Source organism: Lithobates pipiens, unplaced genomic scaffold (genome assembly GCF_037356315.1).
Source record: "Lithobates pipiens isolate NorthernLeopardFrog02 unplaced genomic scaffold, aLitPip1_a1.2 Scaffold_28, whole genome shotgun sequence".
NCBI lineage: Eukaryota > Metazoa > Chordata > Amphibia > Anura > Ranidae > Lithobates > Lithobates pipiens.
In genome coordinates, this window is record NW_027507789.1 from 154749573 (window position 1) to 154768613 (window position 19041).

Sequence of the window (19041 nt, forward strand, 5' to 3'; positions counted from 1 at the left end):
GTATTTTTTTCCAAAAAATTTTGTTTGAAAAATTGTTGCGCAAATACCGCATAACATAAAAAAATTGCGAAACCCACAAACGTATTCTCTAGGGCCTTTACTTTAAAAATATATATAACGTTTGGGGGGGGGGGGGGGGTTTACATTTTTTACATGTGAACAAAACGTTCAGAAAAGTCCCGCGTTGGAAGTGGTTATTTTTCTCATGCCTGTGGGCCATTTGAACCACCATGTCTTTTCTTGTTGCTTTATTCTTGTGTGCAAAAAAATGTTGTCAGCACTCTTGTAATAGTATAAGATTGAATGCCGAACTTCACCTAGGGTGACCTCAGGTTCGCTGTTCTTTATTTCATGAGTTTTTGACTTTGCCAAAAGTATTTTGATGGTGCAAAGTGTAAAACTGAGCAGCGATATCGAGTGATAAATGTTGTGTAGTGCTTTAAAATGAAAAGCAACTCTTATAAACATGCCCACAGCTGTGTACCACTTAAAAGCAGCTACAAGATATATATATATTTTTTTTTTTGTTTTGTTTTATATATATATATATATATATATATATATATATATATATATATACATAATATAGATATATATATATATATATATATATATATATATATACACATACATACACACATACACACTCCCTGTTTAATTTTCGTTCTTAATATGTCTATATATTTATATACTGACCCTGTATATCTCCTCTTGTTTCTCCTCATATTACCGGCGGATTGCCTGGAGCTGCCGGTAACCTGAGCAGTTACTTCCTGCACATGTTGCACACTACACCACAAACACACACTTCAAAATAAATATGCTCAAAGCACAAAATGCCTTCCAGCAGAGACACATGCTCGGGATATAAACATGAATGACATTTTGTATCTGCACGCCGGTGCTGCCTGTAGCATGCTGGCTGACGAGGGGCTGCCCTGTCACCTTCCGTATGCTATAGGTTTGTAGAACTCGTACATAAGCTGTTGGCATGTGTTCATACATTTATATATATTTTTTTTTACATACTTGTTATAAGCTGTAGAAGTTTATTGAGAGACACAAAGTTGTCTTTTTTTTTTTGCAGGTGGCACCCAGCAAACGTGACGAAGAAACTTTTAAGGCTCAGCCACCACTGTAGGCAGTTTTAATGGGCAACCTAAACCAATCAGTGAAGAGTTAATTTCCCTGTGATAAAGGGCTCGAGGTGACAGAGCGACAGACTCACAGAAAGCAAGCTGTGGCAGAGCGAGCAACATAAAAAGATAGTGACAAGTGACACCTGCAGAAGATCTATAGTTATGCGTGTAATGGATACACATAGAAATAAGGTGACAGGGTTACGGCAAGGAGCTAGAACGGTATGAGCAGAGAAAAAATGAAGGACTGAGCATTTTCAGGTTCTAGAAGTTGAAATTGTGTCAGGGAGTGAGTGACATGTGCCAACGTGATGGGGAGATAATGACAGGTGCATAGGTGGAGGAAGGACATCCTCACACGTGACTCTTGTGTGACATCCACCTGGTGTGACAGTGACACCGGAGGGGTAACACTGAGACACTTCCATGGGTGCAGCGGAGCATTACGCATCAGAATGCACAGAGGGACTCAAATGCACAGCTTACCAGAAGAGCAGCACATGCAGGGTATAGCTGAACCACAGAGCATGCCGAGGATGCCAGGCATGATGAAAGTGCAGAGTACAGGACTGCAGAGCATAACAGGCATTCGGAGCAAAACAGAATTGCAGAGCACACAAGAGATAAGCAGCGAAACACTGATGCAGAGCGAAACAGATGCGCAGAGTACGTTGAGTAAGAAGAGTATGATGGGGATCCAAAGGGACAAACTTATGCAGGGAACTGAAGAACTGCAGAGCGGCGCAACTGAGCAGAGCCTTTCCACTCAACTGCAACATAAATTTGATCACCTTGATTCCGGGGATGAAAGCTTACCTGCTAATTATACCTATCTCCATGGAGTCCGTCACCCCTCCACCGCTATCTGCCCCTACAGACAGGACTGTAACCCTGAGATTGAAGAAACCGAAAGTTACCCTCAAGGTGATGGACATCTTTCTTTCCCCATAACCCTAACTCACTCCTTCACTCGTTCCCCTAGCCCAGGAAGCCAGAGTTCGGAGAAGATACAGGTCACCCTAGCTAATCACCCCCTATGGAGTAAATTTCACAAGCATCACACAGAGATGATCATCACCAAACAAGGCAGGTAAGTAATTGCCCTTTTCTTTTTTTTAAGTAAATGTGTTATTTTATATTTAATATATACAGGCATATCCCACTTTTAAGTTCACAATGGAGTTTATTTACTAAAGCTGGAAAGTGCAAAATCAGGCTCACTTCTGCATAGAAATCAATGAGCTTCTAACCCCAGCTTGTCAATTAAGCTTTGGTAATAAAAGCTGGAAGCTCATTGGTTTCTATGCAGAAGTGAGCCTTATTTTGCATTTTGCAGCTTTAGTAAATAAACCCCATTGTGTACATAAAAGTGGGGTATGCATGTATTTAGTATTTTTTAATTGCAGTTTTCCTAAAAAACATACAAACAAACCAGTGGGCCTTTGTAGCCAAACCTAACTTTAACCTAATTTACCCCACAGCTTCAAGTTGTAGTAAATTAATTAGACAATAAATGAATGCGTTCATGAAAATTGCCTTATCTATTCATATGAGTAATTATAGTATGTGCCTAACTAATATCTATACACTGACTGATATGCTGCCAATGGCATCTACAAGATGTTTTACGGTTCAGACCAATTATTGCCACACATACGAAACTTTATGCAGCAACCACAGAAACACACTGACAAAAGATTGTATTCCACAAAAAAAACAACAACAAAATCAAAGTTATAATACAATAGGGCCTTATGCACACTGGACATTTTTACCGCGGCTGTTTTTGGCTTCAGACATTTTTTTTTTCTGCAACCAATAAACTCTCCAGAATGTTATCCTATTTGTCCATGGCTGTTATCAGCAATTTTTGGCAAGGGCGTTTTCTGGCTTAAACCCCCCCCCCCCCCCCCCCTGAACTAGAGGGTTTTGAGAGGAGTTTTTCAGTTGTAGGAGTATACTTTTGTGGGAGTATAATTTTGTTTAAAAAAAACGTAAAAACAGTACAGCTAAAAAAACACTGAAAAACTCATTCTACAGCTACAGCTTTCTATGCTACTGGCATTTTTTTAACGCCCGGTGTGCATGAGGCCTAATGGTGATGACCAAGTCCATACCTTGGTGCCTATTTTTTCGTAAATTTATTTTATACTTATTCCGGTATATATATATATATATATATATATATATATATATATATATATATATATATAAAATGAATACATATTTGCATATATTCATTTTTGGAACTTTAGATAAATCTTTAAGTCATGCAGCAACTCCTTGTTATCATATTGTTGCATATCTGCATATTAGGCCTAATATAATATAGCAGGTATCAATTGGTGTATATATTATATGTATATATATCAAGTCAACACATATGGCATGCAATAGTGTTTTACACAAGATTGCTCCAACTGAGATTGGTTGGAGTTAATTGTCAGAATCACCTTGATTAATTCCTATCTCATATCACTATTAGTTTTATTTCCATATGTGCGCATGTCATTTATTGAAAAAGAAAAATATTTTTCCAACACAATTTTTAAAAGTTGAGTTTTGTTCATTATAGCTAATCCATTAGGCAGTGATCACAAACCAAAAAAAAAAAAGGTACGTAGGCTTAATTAGGGGAACATAACCTCCTTTCAAATTGCTGGTAGGTTTCAGTAAGCATGAGTCATAGTGGGCCGTTCACTGTAAAATTCCATGAAAGATCTGTGGTATTTTTTTTTTTTCTATGAATGTTTGCAAATTTACTGAAAAAAAATGGCATTTTAGGTTTACGTGAATCCTCATGATGGTCAAATGTATAAAGTAAAAAAAAAATTATTCAAGAAGGCCCATACTAAACATGGCCATTTCTAGTATGGTCATTCATATATTTCTATAACCATATGATTGAAAAAAAAAATGGTATTAATGGTAGGTAGATTTTGTATGCACATATGCATAAGCTGAAATGAACCCACATGTTGAAGGAAGTTAATTTAAAAGGTGTAATAATGTTTAGTACACCAATCTGTAAGAGTCTATAGCTCTTGGTTCCACACAGACCAGACTAAGCCATGAGTTATAGACTTTTTTAAAAGAGTCTCATAAGATATCCATAGCTCAGAAATGACCCATTAGGATAGACTTCCCCCTCTTATGAACCCAAACCCGTCTTCCCCATCTCTCCTGCTCAACTGTCCCACTTTTAGGCCTAAAGCATAAATTTATATAATTATCTCTGTGTAGCATCAAAAGTCATGTTCATATTGCTCTCAACCTTAGGTCAATTATTGTTGCTTTTCTTGGAATATTATTATAAAGGAAAAGTCGTTTTGAATAGCAACTTGCCAGGGAATATATATTTTTTAACATTGGTTGATATGAGCATTACATTTTTTTTTTGTTATGTTTTTTGTTATGTTACCAGCATGTTTTGAGGGATTTGTGTTTTGGTTTTTGCTGTTGTCTAATGCAAGAGTTTGTTAAGACATACGTAGGCAGATGCTTTAAGGGTGTTCAAGCTCTACTTACTATTTCCCTGGGGTATGAGTTTTTTCTTAAATACCTTTGATGCTTCATTATGTCCCTCTTTTCCATCATAGGAGTTCAAGAAGTATGCCCATGCTACCCATATCTCCTTCAAAGGGCTGCATTGTTTCTTGAGGTCAGAAAAATGAATGGCTGGATGGCGACGTAGAGTGCACCAGCTGTTCTAATAAGTTATATAGAATCACAATAGTAGTTATATTTACATATTTGTACAAGCATACCCCACTTTTAAGTACACAATAGGGTTTATTTACTAAAGCTGTAAAGTGCAAAATCAGGCTCACTGCTGGATAGAAATCAATGAGCTTCTAACCCCAACTTGTTCAATTAAGCTTTGGTAATAAAACCTGGACCTCATTGGTTTCTATGCAGATGTGAGCCTGATTTTGCACTCTCCAGCTTTAGTAAATAAACCCTATTGTGTACGTAAAAGTGGGGTATGGCTGTAATCAGTTATACTTATGTCTATGGTTTTAAAATTACCATGTTTAAATAGAAGCAACCGCTATTGCAATTCTGAAATGTGTATTCTGAATTATAATAGTAAGCGGAGGACAAAAAAAATAAAAAAAATAAAAAAATAATAATACAGAGTAGCTGCTAGGACAGGGCAGAGAATCAGAGGCTGATCTGTTAGGCAGGCCACATATACACCGCACTAGATAACCTTTGCCTGCAATACTGGGTGGAAACAGCATGCTCCTACTCAGTGACAACTATTAACTATTTGATTTTTAATATAATAGCAGAGGTTTGTTTATTGCACACAAGCATTCACATAGGTGCTTATCTGATAAAATCAAAGACTTTTGTGAGTGACTCTTGTCACTTTTGTGACACCTACACCCTCACTCCAGGACTGTTTCATATAAACTCTCACTAAATCAATCATAAACATTTTTTAAAAATAGATTTATCCGCTGTAGACAACAAGGACGTACAAAAATTCTTCATATATACAGCACAATAAAGACTTTAGGGCAACATTACAGCCTATATGAAACATTGCATAGTTAGTCCATACTATATTCTTGGTATGGATCAGAGAGTTGAAAATTGCATTTAACGATCATTGGTTTCTTTAAGCCAATATATATCATTATTAAATCTGCCCTTTCTAATTAGGTTTGGAGCTGCCTGAATTTTCATTTTTAAGGATCAAGGAACTGGGGAGGGAGACGTATGGGAAAACGGGAGAAGGGAGGGGAAAAGACGGAGGAAAGAAGAAGAGAAACCAGGTTCACAACATACATCAGGTTACCAAATCATTTTAAATAGTATATCGTTTGGAGTTATCTTGAGGTATTCAAGTTGCCAGAGGTGAGTATCTGTGGCAAATATAAATTAATTTCAGTAAAACCATTTCCTTGGGAAGGACTCTTCTTTACCGTTAATAGTGAGTGATGGCTCTTCCATAGATTTACTACAATTTATTTGGGCAAATCATTGATTCAAGGATGGGAGTTCTTGCCTACTCTGATTCTCCAGAATACTGGTTCTTGTCGTCTTTACCAATGTGCTAATGAGGGAGTGTTTGCATGTTTTTTAAACATAGTATTGAGGATATTTTTCTTTTTTAACCTACAATAAACACACACAAGAATTGCGCATGTTCTAATTTGGCAGAGCACGTCTTTTGACCAGCAGAGGGGGGTGAAATGTATAAAACTAGGATCTCACAATGAGTCTGTCTCAGATACATTTTTATAAAATTTATGCTTTTGTTTTTTTGTAGGCCAAATGTTATAAATCTTCTTGGCATATGTTAGATACTAGATTAGAAATATAAAACTGCACGTTGTTATTCATAGTGTTACTTTATTGGATTTTGCGTGGACACAAATTGCTATAATTTGGGACATTAGATTGGTGGTTCATTAGTGTACTCTTCCTGTATATATTTTTCTGAAGTCACTATAAATGAAGACAAGAAGATAGGCTTAGTTGTAATTGGTTAAAACATGTTACTGTAAATGTGTTCAAAGGTTCTGCAGAATTAGAAATAGGAAACATGAAAAAAGTTTTTCTTGTTTAGCCTTTTATCTGACTTCCTGGTGGTCTGGTGGTTTGGAAGAGCTGTGCCCTCAAAAAAAAAGTCTTTGCTCTTTGCTATGTCCATTGGTAAATGTCATGTTCTACAAAATGGATTACAAAAGAAGCTTTCCAAATAGATTGTTAAGTTCATAATACAATATTAATCTTTTTGTTTTAAATCCTGTAAGCAGAAGGGATATTCTGTCCAAATTTGGTCTTTTGTCAGAAAGTTCAACTGTAATAGAAGGGCATTAATAATATAATTAATAATGGCATTAATAATGGCATCAAAAATATTCAGGTTTGAACTCCAGTCTTGACTCTTTGACTAGTCCTTTGTGGAATGCCACTTCAATTCTAAAACTCCTATGACTTTACAAATATAAAACTGCACGTTGTTATTCATAGTGTTACTTTATTGGATTTTGCGTGGACACAAATTGCTATAATTTGGGACATTAGATTGGTGGTTCATTAGTGTACTCTTCCTGTATATATTTTTCTGAAGTCACTATATATGAAGACAAGATGTTCGGCTTAGTTGTATTGGTTAATACATGTTACTGTAAATGTGTTCAATGTATATATATATATATATATATTTTTTTTTTTTTACATAATTAACTAATCCAGATGCCCATTTACTATCAATTGGTTCTCAAAAGTGATTCTTGTTGCTGTGATTCTCAAATAGGAAAATTACAGGTTCCAAGTTGTGAGCCACATAAAGATATAGCTAGCACTGATGAGTCACTCTAGGCATAAAACATAAATAATAAAACATATTTATAAAAAATTATATATATTTTTTAATTGGTAAATTCTGCTTGAATGTATGCCAGGTCAATAACACAATCAAGCAGGTTTTTAGACAAGCTTTCTGCAAACCACATCAAAAGAAGATAAGGGCTGTTGTTGGGTTCATGAGCAACTACCTCATGGTCTACATATATGTATTGTATATGTATGGATATGAATCATTAAGGATATTCTAGTTAGATTATAAAATACACAATTCCTCTTTTTAAATTGTTATTTAAATCATTTAGGAATGTATTTGCCCTATTTATTAACCTATTTATTATTGAAAAGAATTTCAAAGAACGTGTCCTGCAGTAGACAGCTGGAACTATAATCAACCTATTATGTTCATACTAAATTTAGTATCTCACATACGGAATTACAAAACTTTGCTGGGACCCACTTCATATTACAGCTGCAAAGAGCTCAAGTGTAACTAACGAATGATGGCCAAATTTGTTTTAACTAGTCTATAGCGGCAATCGCAGTAAAAAAATTGAGCAATAAACCATCAAGCTGTCCAGCGTGTCATGATATATAAATTATACTAATGAGCCAGTCATACACAAGTACCAGCGCACCCAAGCAAAATTATAGCCAAAGAAATTTAAATGGGGCACAACAGAAGATGGAGGTCCCTATCTGACTGAATAAGATACTTTCTACCTATCAGATTGCGATGAACATAGTATGCAGCACATCCAGGTTGGCCAAAGATAAGTAGATTTCTCATACAAATGTGATTGTCTAAACCTTTGTGCACCTGTACTGCTTGGACTAAGAAGAAAAGGGTGGTAGACCCCTGAAAGCTTATTCTGAAAATTGGACTGTTGTGGTAAAGTAAGAGATTCTCATGGACAGTTTCCAACAATCATATGAATGGCAAGCCCTTCCTTGTCTGAATTGTGCTCTGTTAAAAATGTTGCAGTCTTATTCCTCACCCGGTGACTCTTTGACAGTGGTACAATGCAGTGCATGCACAGTAGAATGTTAACATCCCTTTTCTATGGAAAAGAATGATTGATGTTCAAGTTATAAGAAATAAAAATGTTCTACATGCAGTAAAATATATTTTAGGAACAAGAAGCAATTGCAAATTTTGGAAGCACGTGCCATCTCTTGACAATTGCTACTTGGAATTGCTAACTTAATAATTTAAAAGGGACATTCCACTCCCAGCAAGAAAGTGGAAACTCCCATAACATTTAGGTCTAGGTTTACCTGTGGGAGGCTCTCTCCTACCTTCAGGACAAACGTGTTATGTAAAAATATTAGGTAGCTCCTACTGAGCTAATATCCTATGTGTAAGGTTTCTATTTGGATGGAGCTAGGAAAACTCATTTGAAGGTGTTTGGTTGCTGTTAAACACTTTATAACAATGTTATTTTTTTTACCTTGTATAATAATGGTACATTATTAAAGTAGAGCTCAATACCTTCTTTCTAGAAAGCTTTCTGGCTTTCAACCACAGTATGAAAATTTATCTGGACATTGAAAGTCTCTTTGGTAATTTTGGAGGTGTCCGTTACCAAAATTAAAAAAAATTTCAACGTTGCATGTAAAAACAAAAAACAAATGCAGAAAATAGATTTTCGCTTGACGTCATTTACCTAAATATGTTACGCTAACAATTCTCAGTTATATGTAGTCATTTAGTTAATAAGGTTGATAGTTTTCAATGGTTTCTAAATCGGTGCAAATTTTTGGACCACAAGCACTGCAACGCCATAATAATGTATTATCGTGTTTACATTTTTAAAACATTTTTGAGAATTGCTGCTGTGGAAAATAAAGAATTGCAAATAACTTTTGCAAAATAAAATGCAGGGGGAAGTGGGGTACATCGGGGGGTCCTGTCCTGGGACCAATTTTTTTTAACTTGTTCATAAAGAGGTTGTAATAAACATTTCTCTCAGTGTTTGCTGGTGATACAAATCTAAGCAGGGCAGTAACTTCACAACAGGATACAGAAACTGTAGCTATTTAAAATAGAGAAGTGGGCAGCTAAATGGCACATGAGGTTTATTATTGAAAAGATGTAAAGTAATGCACTTTGGAGCTAAAAATACACATGCCAGTTACTCATCAAGGGGGAGAACCTCTGAGGGAATCGAGGATGGAGAAAGATCTGGGGGTCCTAGCAGACCTCAGACTCAGCAATAGCATGAAAGGCCAAGATGCAGCAAGTAAGGCCAGCAGACTATTAGCATCAATAGGGTATTTCGCTTAGAGATAAAACTAAAATTCAACCACTTTACAAAACTCTAGTTTAACCACATCTTGGGGATGCTGTCCAGTACTGGTCACTGGTCCCCAGGAAGAAGGTGTTTGAACTGGAGAGAGTCCAGAGAAGGGCAACAAAGCTGATGGGGGACTGGAAAGACTACAAACATTAAATGGTTGTAAACCCTTACAGACCACTTTAAAGCGGGAGTCCGCCGGGACTCCGCGTTTTTTTTTTTTTTTTAAAAGCCAGCAGCTACAAATACTGCAGCTGCTGACTTTTAAAATAGTGACACTTACCTGTCCAGCGCGCCCGCGATGTCGGCACCCGAAGCCGATCTCTAGATCGTCTTGTCGGGTGCTGCCGCCGCCATCTTGGGTGTGGGAATCAGGAAATGGAGCCTTTCGGCTTCATTTCCTGGTTCCCTACTGCGCATGCGCGAATCGCGCTGCGCAATAAGGATGATCCCCGCTGCCTCTGGGATCTGTGTGATTCCCAGCAGGCAGCGGGGCACTTGCGGAAAGGGGCGGGCACTTGCGGAAAGGGGCGTAATCTACGCCCCTTTCCGCAGAGAGCTATCCCGGAAGTGGGTGCAGAATACCTGTACTGTACAGGTATCTGCACCCCCCTCCCCCCTGAAAGGTGCCAATTGTGGCGCCGGAGGGGGGGAGGGTTCCGATGAGCGGAGGTCCACTTTAGGGTGGACCTCCGCTTTAACCTACAGGTAAGCCTAGATTAAGGCTTACCTGTAGGTTCAAGGAATATCGCCTTAACCTACACGGTTAAGGAGATATGTTCCAAAAAAAAACGAGCACCGATGTCTATGGTGAATGCTCGCCATAGAAAATGGCACAGGCGCACTGAGCGTGTCGTTAGTGAAGGAGATCATGCCATCACTGACGGCTCCCACGCGCATGAACTGGAGTGATAATAGTGGATAATTAGTGGAGTGATCACTAATAATTAGGTGTTGCAGCACATTTAATTTTTTTATGGGATGCCATAGCTCTATTTTAAAATTTCTGAACTGGCCTATAACAGAGGAAGTTTTCATAGGAGTTTGCCTATTGGTGGGTGGACCTTTCAAAACTATAAATTCTTATTGATATTACATGAATACTAATGATTTAGTGAGCAGCAGCATGTGTTCAAGGTTTGTCTTTACAATGGTCTGAGACTATGACTAGGGGAACTATGAGAGACTTTAAATGTAGAAATTCTAAATATTGTATTTTATTTCACAGTACTTCAGAGACTTAATTGTTGGGAGATTATTTAAAATGGTACTAAACCCAGGACCCTGCATTCACTATATCTGGTCTCCTACAGTACACAGAATATGGAAATGCAATTATTTTAGTAAATATAAACTGCTAAATACCTTTTCTCAGCAGCAGTGTATAGCAGTCTCGTGACTTCTATCAGCATCTGGTTAAAGCTTGTAGGAGGAGTTTTCATTCTCTTCTGACTGTTCTACGAGGCTGCAGGACCCCTGTCTCCAAACTGAGCATGTGCAGAGTGACTCCAAAGGCTCTATCATATAAGGAGATTGGGGTCAGTGGAAGAAGGAGAGGATGAGAGAAGACAGGATCAAACAGTCTTTTTACACAATGCAGAGGATTAACCCCTTGAGTTCCAGAATGAGTATAACAAGCATGCTTTACTGCATATATACACTGATTTTGCTGTTGTGGGTTTAGTAACACTTTAACCTCTTGTCAACCAGCCGCCGTCATTATAGAGCGGCAGGTCAGCTCTCCTACGCAAACCACCGTAGGTGAACGTTGGTCTGTGCAGGGAGGATAGCAGGTGCGCACATGCCATGCACCGCGGGTTCGATGTCCGCAGGCGACCCACGATCGCTGTGTTCAGTGTAAACATGGCGATTCTCCATTCTGCCTAGTGAAATGTCAGAGATCTTCTCCTCCCAGTAATCAGGAACAGTGATCTCTGTCATGTTCCTGGCAGCCCATCCCCCCCCCCCCCCTACAGTTAGAACACACCTGTAGAACACACTTAGCCCCTTGAACGCTCCCTAGTGTTAACCCCTTCCCAACCAGTGTCCTTTTTATATTGTAATAATGTTACTGGTCCCCAAAAAGTGTAATTTGGGGTCAGATTTGTACACCGCAATGTCGCAGTCCTGCTAAAAATCACAGATCGCCACCATTACCAGTAAAAAAAAAAAAAAAAAAAAAAATTAAAGTCCCCAAATCTATCCTGCAGTTTGTAGACACGATAACATTTGCGCCAATCAATCAATATACGCCTATTGCATTTTTCTTAACCAAAAATATATAAATAAAATTCCCCAAATCTATCCTGCAGTTTTTAGACACGATTACATTTGCGCAAATCAATCAATATACGCCTATTGCATTTTTATTTTAACCAAAAATATATATAAATAAAAGTCCCCAAATCTATCCTGCAGTTTGTAGACACGATAACATTTGCGCAAACCAATCAATATGCAGAATGATATATATTGGCCTAAACTGATGATTAAATAATTTTTTTTATTTTTTGTATATGTATTATAACAGAAAGTAAAAAAATATATAATTTTTTTTCAAAATTGGCGTTTTTTTTGTTTATAGCGCAAGAAATAAAAAACGCAGAGTTGATCAAATACCTCCAAAAGAAAGCTCTATTTGTGGGGAAAAAAGGACGTCAATTTTGTTTGGGTACAGTGACGCAGTGCTGTATCACAAAAAATGGCCTAGTCATTAAGGGAGCAAATCCTTCCAGGGCTGAACTGGTTAAAGGAGAAGTACAGTCAAAACTCGTTTGTTCCACCTGTGGATCACAGAAGTGCAGTTCGTTTTGCAAACTTTGTTGGTCGGACATTCCGACGGAAAAAGTCAGATGAAGCCCACACACGGTTGGATTATCCGACAACGTGGTCCGATCAGACATTTTCCGTCGGAATGTCTGACAGTGTGTATGAGGGCTAATACTTTCTCCTATGAGTGTAGATTGGCTCATTGTGTAGCCTCAGGAAGTTAATATGCTCAGCTGCCGAAATGCAGCTCTCTTCCATAGTTCCCATGATAGCCAATATGACACAAATATTGAAGTTGATCACAAGAAATTGTAGTCATAGGACAGTGATACTAAAGTATTAGTGCAATTGACAGATTTCAAATTTGCTATTTAAGCATCACAAAATTGAATTAGAGAAAGAAATTAGTTGCTCAGTAATTTCTCCTATATGAGACGGATGGGTAACTTTAGTTCCTGTGAGATTAATCTCTTGGATCTAATCTTAGCAATCATGCAGAAATTGACAACCTTAGAATGAATGACACACTTAGTTAATATTTTTGCAGAGTTAATTTTTAAAAGCAGTAACTCATATCGATCAATCAGAATTAATTTTGTAATGGGCACATTTCAGCGCAGTGAATTATCATTGCTATGGGTTGGGTCTCTTTAAATATGAACAATTTTATTGGATAGGCCACTTAAATGTAAAAACATGTTTTCATATTTAGTGGTATAATTGCTTCATGGGCCAAGACCCCCTAAAGTGATCCCTTCAGTAGGATACAAAATACTTTATTTCTAAAGTTTTCTCTATCGATCTTAGATAGATAGAACCATTTTCAAGTAACCGATCAAAACACATATCAGAACTGCTATTACTAAGGCAATTAAAAGGCAGGGATCAATAGATGTTTGAAAGCTGCTCCTGGCAACTGTCTGACCACTCACTCTCACATTTTCATAGTGAACACTGTGTGAAATCAGGCAATTGCCAATCAGCAAGTGTCCCTTAAGCCCCATACACCCGATCAGATTTTCTGCTGATTTTTTGCCTTCAGATTTACCAAAACCATGTAGTGGAAGGGCCTGCCTGATTGCATACAGATTGAAACTCCTAAGGTTTAACCTCATATTACAGGTGGTCCTCTAGTTACAAACATCCGACTTACAAATGACTCCTACTTACAAACGGAGGGAGACAACAGGAAGTGAGATGAAATCTACCCCTAGGAAGGGAAATTCTCTCCTGTAAGCCCTTGTACACGCGGTCGGACATTCCGACGGAAAATGTCCGATCGGACTGTGTTGTCGGATAATCCGACCGTGTGTGGGCTCCATCGGACTGTTTCCGTCGGAATATCCAACCGACAAAGTTTTAGAGCTGGGCTATAAAATTTTCCGACAAAATGATCCGATCGGACTTTGTCCGAACGTTTGTAGAGAATTCCGATCGGACAAAGTGCCACGCATGCTCAGATCAAATTCCGAGACCAAAGCTATTGGCTACTAGCCTGAACGTAGGCCCATCATAACGAAATAACATCATCACGTTACGAATGATCGGATTTTCCGACAACTTTGTCCGACCCTGTGTATGCAACACCAGTTTCGGACAAAATCCGTCGGACAAAATCCGACGGATTTTGTTGTCGAAATGTCCGACCGTGTGTACAAGGGCTAACAAGGGTTATTATGGCAAAAAGGTGTCTCCACTGACGCTTTATCACCAATCCTGGTTTCCACAACAACCCAAAATTTTCAAAATCCATTTGTCATTGGGACAGAAAGTGAGGTGATATCTTTAGAACAGGGACACAGACAGCAAAACAAATGTTACAGGGGTGTGAACCATTCCCTAGGCTATTCAAAAAACTTTAAAATAGTGTTTTTGGCTGGAGCTACACTTAAATAATGTACCTGTTCTGACTTACGAACAAATTCAACTTAAGAACAAACCTACAGACCCTATCTTGTTTGTAACCCGGAGACTGCCTGTATATGGTTTTGGTAAATCTGAAGGAAAAAATCTGCAGAAAATCTGATAATGTGTATGGGGCTTAACACTCCAGATGAGAACCTGCCACCAAAAGATTGCTCAGCAATTTTTATAAAGTTGGTATGTTTATTGAATGATCAAGGAAAGCCAACATGTCACTGTCAGGACTGGGCTCAGCCCTTCCTTCTCTGAGCTGGCCACTCAGGTGTCGGCTAATTGCCAGCTCCTATCTCTCCACAGTTACCCAGCTGTTGCTATCCTGCTCGTCATTCCTGCCTACTTAAGCCATCCAGTCCAGAGGAGCTCTGTCTACGCCTTGGTCACATCACAAGAAACTATCTCCTGTTCAAGACTTGCTTTGCTGACATTCTTTCTGGCTCCAAATCCTGCTTGCTGTTCCACTACATTGATCCCTGACTTCTGGCTTGGCTGACTATCCTTTTCGGTTACTGAACTTTGGCTATGTTTTGACTACGTTTGTTTATTTTACTTTTATTATTAACCACTTGCTTACAGGGCACTTAAACACCTTCCTGCCCAGACCAATTTTCAGCTTTCGGTGCTCTCACACTTTGAATGACAATTACTCAGTCATGCAACACTGTACCCAAATGAATTTTTTGTCCTTTTTTTCCCACAAATAGAGCTTTCTTTTGGTGGTATTTTATCACCTCTGGGGTTTTTATTTTTTGCGCTATAAATGAAAAAAGACCGAAAATTTGGAAAAAAAACGCATATTTCTTTGTTTCTGTGACAGAATTATGCAAATTATTAATTTTTCTTCATAAATTTTGGTCACAATTTATACTGCTACATGTCTTTGGTAAAAATAACCCAAATTAGTGGATATTATTTGGTCTTTGTGAAAGTTAGAGAGTCTACAAGCTGTGGTGCGAATCGCACAAAATTGATCACATCTGATGTACTGGTGGCCTATCTCGCTTCTTGTGACCCGAACAAGTCAGGAAAGTGCAAATACCCCCCAAATGACCCCTTTTTGGAAAGTAGACATTCCAAGGTATTTAGTAAGAGGTATAGTGAGCTTTTTGATGTTGTCATTTTTTTCCCACAATTCTTTGCAAAATTAAGATTTTTCATTTTTTTTTTTTTCTCCACAAAATTGTCATTGTAATAGGTTATTTCTCTCACGTGGCATGTGTATACCACAAATGACACCCCCCAAAAAATTCTGCTACTCCTCCTGAGTATTACAATACCACATGTGTGTGACTTTTTCACAGCCTGGCCACATAGAGAGGCCCAACATGCAGGTAGCGCCATCATGTGTTCTAGGAACATAAATTACACATCTAACTTGTTGACTATTTATTACACTTTTGAAGCACCAGGACAATGACACGTGACACTGATGACAGATGGCACTGATACGTGGCAATGATGGCACTTATACGTGGCACTGATGACAGGTGGCACTGACAGATGGCACTAATATGTGGCACTGATGACAGATGGCACTAATATGTGGCACTGATGACGGGTGGCACTTATACGTGGCACTGATGACACGTGGCACTAATACGTGGCACTGAAACGTGGCACTGATGACAGATGGCACTAATACGTGGCACTAATATGTGCCACCGATGACAGATGGCACTAATACATGGCACCGATGACGCGTGACACTGATGACAGATGGCACTGATAAGTGGCATTGATGACACGTGACACTGACAACAGATGGCACGTGACACTGACAGGTGGCACTGATGACAAATGGCACTGATACGTGGCACTGATGACAAATGGCACTGATACGTGGCACTGATGACGGATGGCACTATGTGGCACTGACGACACGTGGCACTGACGACACGTGGCACTGGGGGCAGGTGGCACTGGGGGCAGGTGGCACTGGGGGCAGGTAGCACTGGGGGCAGGTAGCACTGGGGTGGATGGCACTGGGGGCAGGTAGCACTGGGGTGGATGGCACTGGGGGCAGGTAGCACTGGGGTGGATGGCACTGGGGGCAGGTAGCACTGGGGTGGATGGCACTGGGGCGGATGGCACTGGGGCGGATGGCACTGGGGCAGATGGCACTGGGGCAGATGGCATTGGGGCAGATGGCACTGGGGCAGATGGCATTGGGGCAGATGGCATTGGGGCAGATGGCATTGGGGCGGATGGCACTGCTGGGGGCGGATGGCACTTTATTTTATTTTTTTTACTTTTTTTTTTCCCCCCACAGGCAGAACGGCTGCCGCTGCAGCCGTTCATCTCTCCCCTCTCCCCTCCTCGCACAGACAGTGCGAGGAAGGAGAGCGGCGCCGAGAGATGATCTCATATGTTTACATATGAGATCATCTCCCATTGGACACGCCGATCACGCTGTAAACGGCCGCTGTGATTGGCCGTTTACAGCGATCTGTGTTTGCCTGTCCCCGGGGGACACGGCGAACACAGAGCTTCCGCGATGCGCGCCCGCGGGGGCGCGCATTGCGGAAGTAAACATCGGGCCATCCAGGGACGACCGCCCGGACGAATGCGCCTGCTCTACGGCCGTAATTCGGCCATAGGGCGGGCGCGAGGAGGTTAAACAAGTGTGATTTAACTGTACTTCTATCTTTACTATCTCTGCCTGATTTCACGGTTTCATGGTTTGGGGTTTAACACACCCCATTCACACCTGAGACCTTGTAACACTAACGAGTAACAGGACACCAGGGAGGGAAATGGCTAATTGGGCCCAATTTGGACATTTTAACTTAGGGGTGTACTCCCTTTTGTTGCCATCAGTTTAAACATTAATGGCTGTGTGTTGAGTTATTTTGAAGGGACAGCAAATTTACACTGTTATACAAGCTGTACACTCACTACTTTACATTGTAGCAAAGTGTCATTTCTTCAGTGTTGTCACATGAAAAGGTATAATGAGATATTTACAGAAATGTGAGGGGTGTGCTCACTTTTGTGAAATACTGTATACTGTTCAAATGATGAACATCTACATATTGTCAGACACCATGAAATCAGGCCCAGACAGAAGCACAGTAAAATAACACTTGTTTAATAATAAAAGTAAAAAGAAAAAACGTATTCGTTTCTGAATCACACGACAGACATCTGTGTGGCGGCTCTCCAGGGACTTGGAAAATATGAGGATATCATCGAGATAAACCACCACACATAACTGCAATAAATCTCGGAGGACATTGTTAATAAATTCCCGGAAAAAACGGTGTTACAAAGGCCAAAAGGCATTACGAGGTACTCTGGTATTAAACGCAGTTTTACACTCGTCACCCTCCTTAATCCTCATGAGATTGTATGCCCCTCTCAAATCAAGCTTTGTTAAAACCGTTGCTCCCTTGAGGCGGTCAAATAATTTCGTAATCAACGGAATCAGATCAGGCATTCTTAATCATGAACCGATTCAGATCCCTATAATAAATACAAGGTCTTAGTTCACCACTCTTATTCTTCACAAAGAAGAAACCAGCAGGAGACGAGGATTTGCGGATGAAACCTCAAGAAAGTGCATCTGCAACATACTCCTCCATGGCGTTATCCTCCAAGACCGACAAAGGGTAAACCCGGCCACGAGGGGGTATGGCACCAGATTGAAGGTCAATTGAGCAATTATACGACCGGGGTGGAGGCAAACTACTGGATTGATGTTTGTCAAAGACATCGCTATAATCGCGGTAGTCCTCTGGCAAGGAGGGGAGTAAAGAGGTGCACAGGACCTTGGCTACCTTCTGGAAGCAAGTCTCACTGCATTATGATGACCAGGAGAGAACCTAAGCATGGAGTCAATCAAAGGCGGGGTTGTGCCTCTGTAACCAAGGATACTAATAACCAGTGGAAATAACTTGGAATTGGATTATCTCATGGTGACAACGGAACCATCTCATGAATGGGCAGGCTGTAGAGGTCTCCCGTCAAGAGCCTAAATGCAAAGTGGAGTGTCTTGCAGCTTCAGTGGAATCGAGTGCTTCAATATAAAGGCAGCATCAATGAACAGGCCTGCAGCCCCAGAGTCGATTAGAGCCTGTATCTCGGCGGCGACTCAGCCCAAGAAAGGGTAACCGGAACCAGGGGCTTATCCTTCTGGATAACTGGGGTCAAAACAACGCCACCTAAGGTCTGTCCGTGACAAGACCTCCAAGTTTTGGCATTCCCTGGACAGGTAGGACAAGACTTCAAAAAGTGACCTGCCTGGCCACAATAAAGGCACAATCTCTCCCTCCTCCTAAAGGTTCTCTCATGTGCAGAGAGATGTGTGAAGCCCAAGTGCATGGGTTCATATTCACAGACTGACTCTGTACCAGGAGGCATGGGAGGTGAGGGAGGCACAGGAGGGACTGCAAAACTCGGAGACAAAAGTACAGGAGGCTTCCACAAGTGCTCCTTAAAAGAGAGTCTTTCTCTGAGTCTGGAGTCAATGAGGATGGCAAATCTGACCAACTTTTCCAGCTCAGTGGGTATATCTCGGGCCGCTATATCATTCTTGATGGTATCTGAGAGGCCATGAGAAAAAGCAGCCATGAGGGCCTCATTGTTCCATGCAA

General features: G+C 40.0%; 1 protein-coding gene across 1 annotated transcript in view; it reads left to right on the forward strand.

Moving 5' to 3' along the window:
- Positions 1-1095: 1095 nt before the first annotated feature.
- TBX21 (T-box transcription factor 21) overlaps positions 1096-19041 on the forward strand; it is a 141689-nt gene continuing 123743 nt past the window's right edge. The window contains exon 1 of the mRNA XM_077459726.1: positions 1096-2229. Within this exon, the coding sequence (XP_077315852.1) occupies positions 1595-2229 (635 nt within the window). The 5' untranslated portion in view covers positions 1096-1594. The remainder of the gene's footprint in view (positions 2230-19041) is intronic.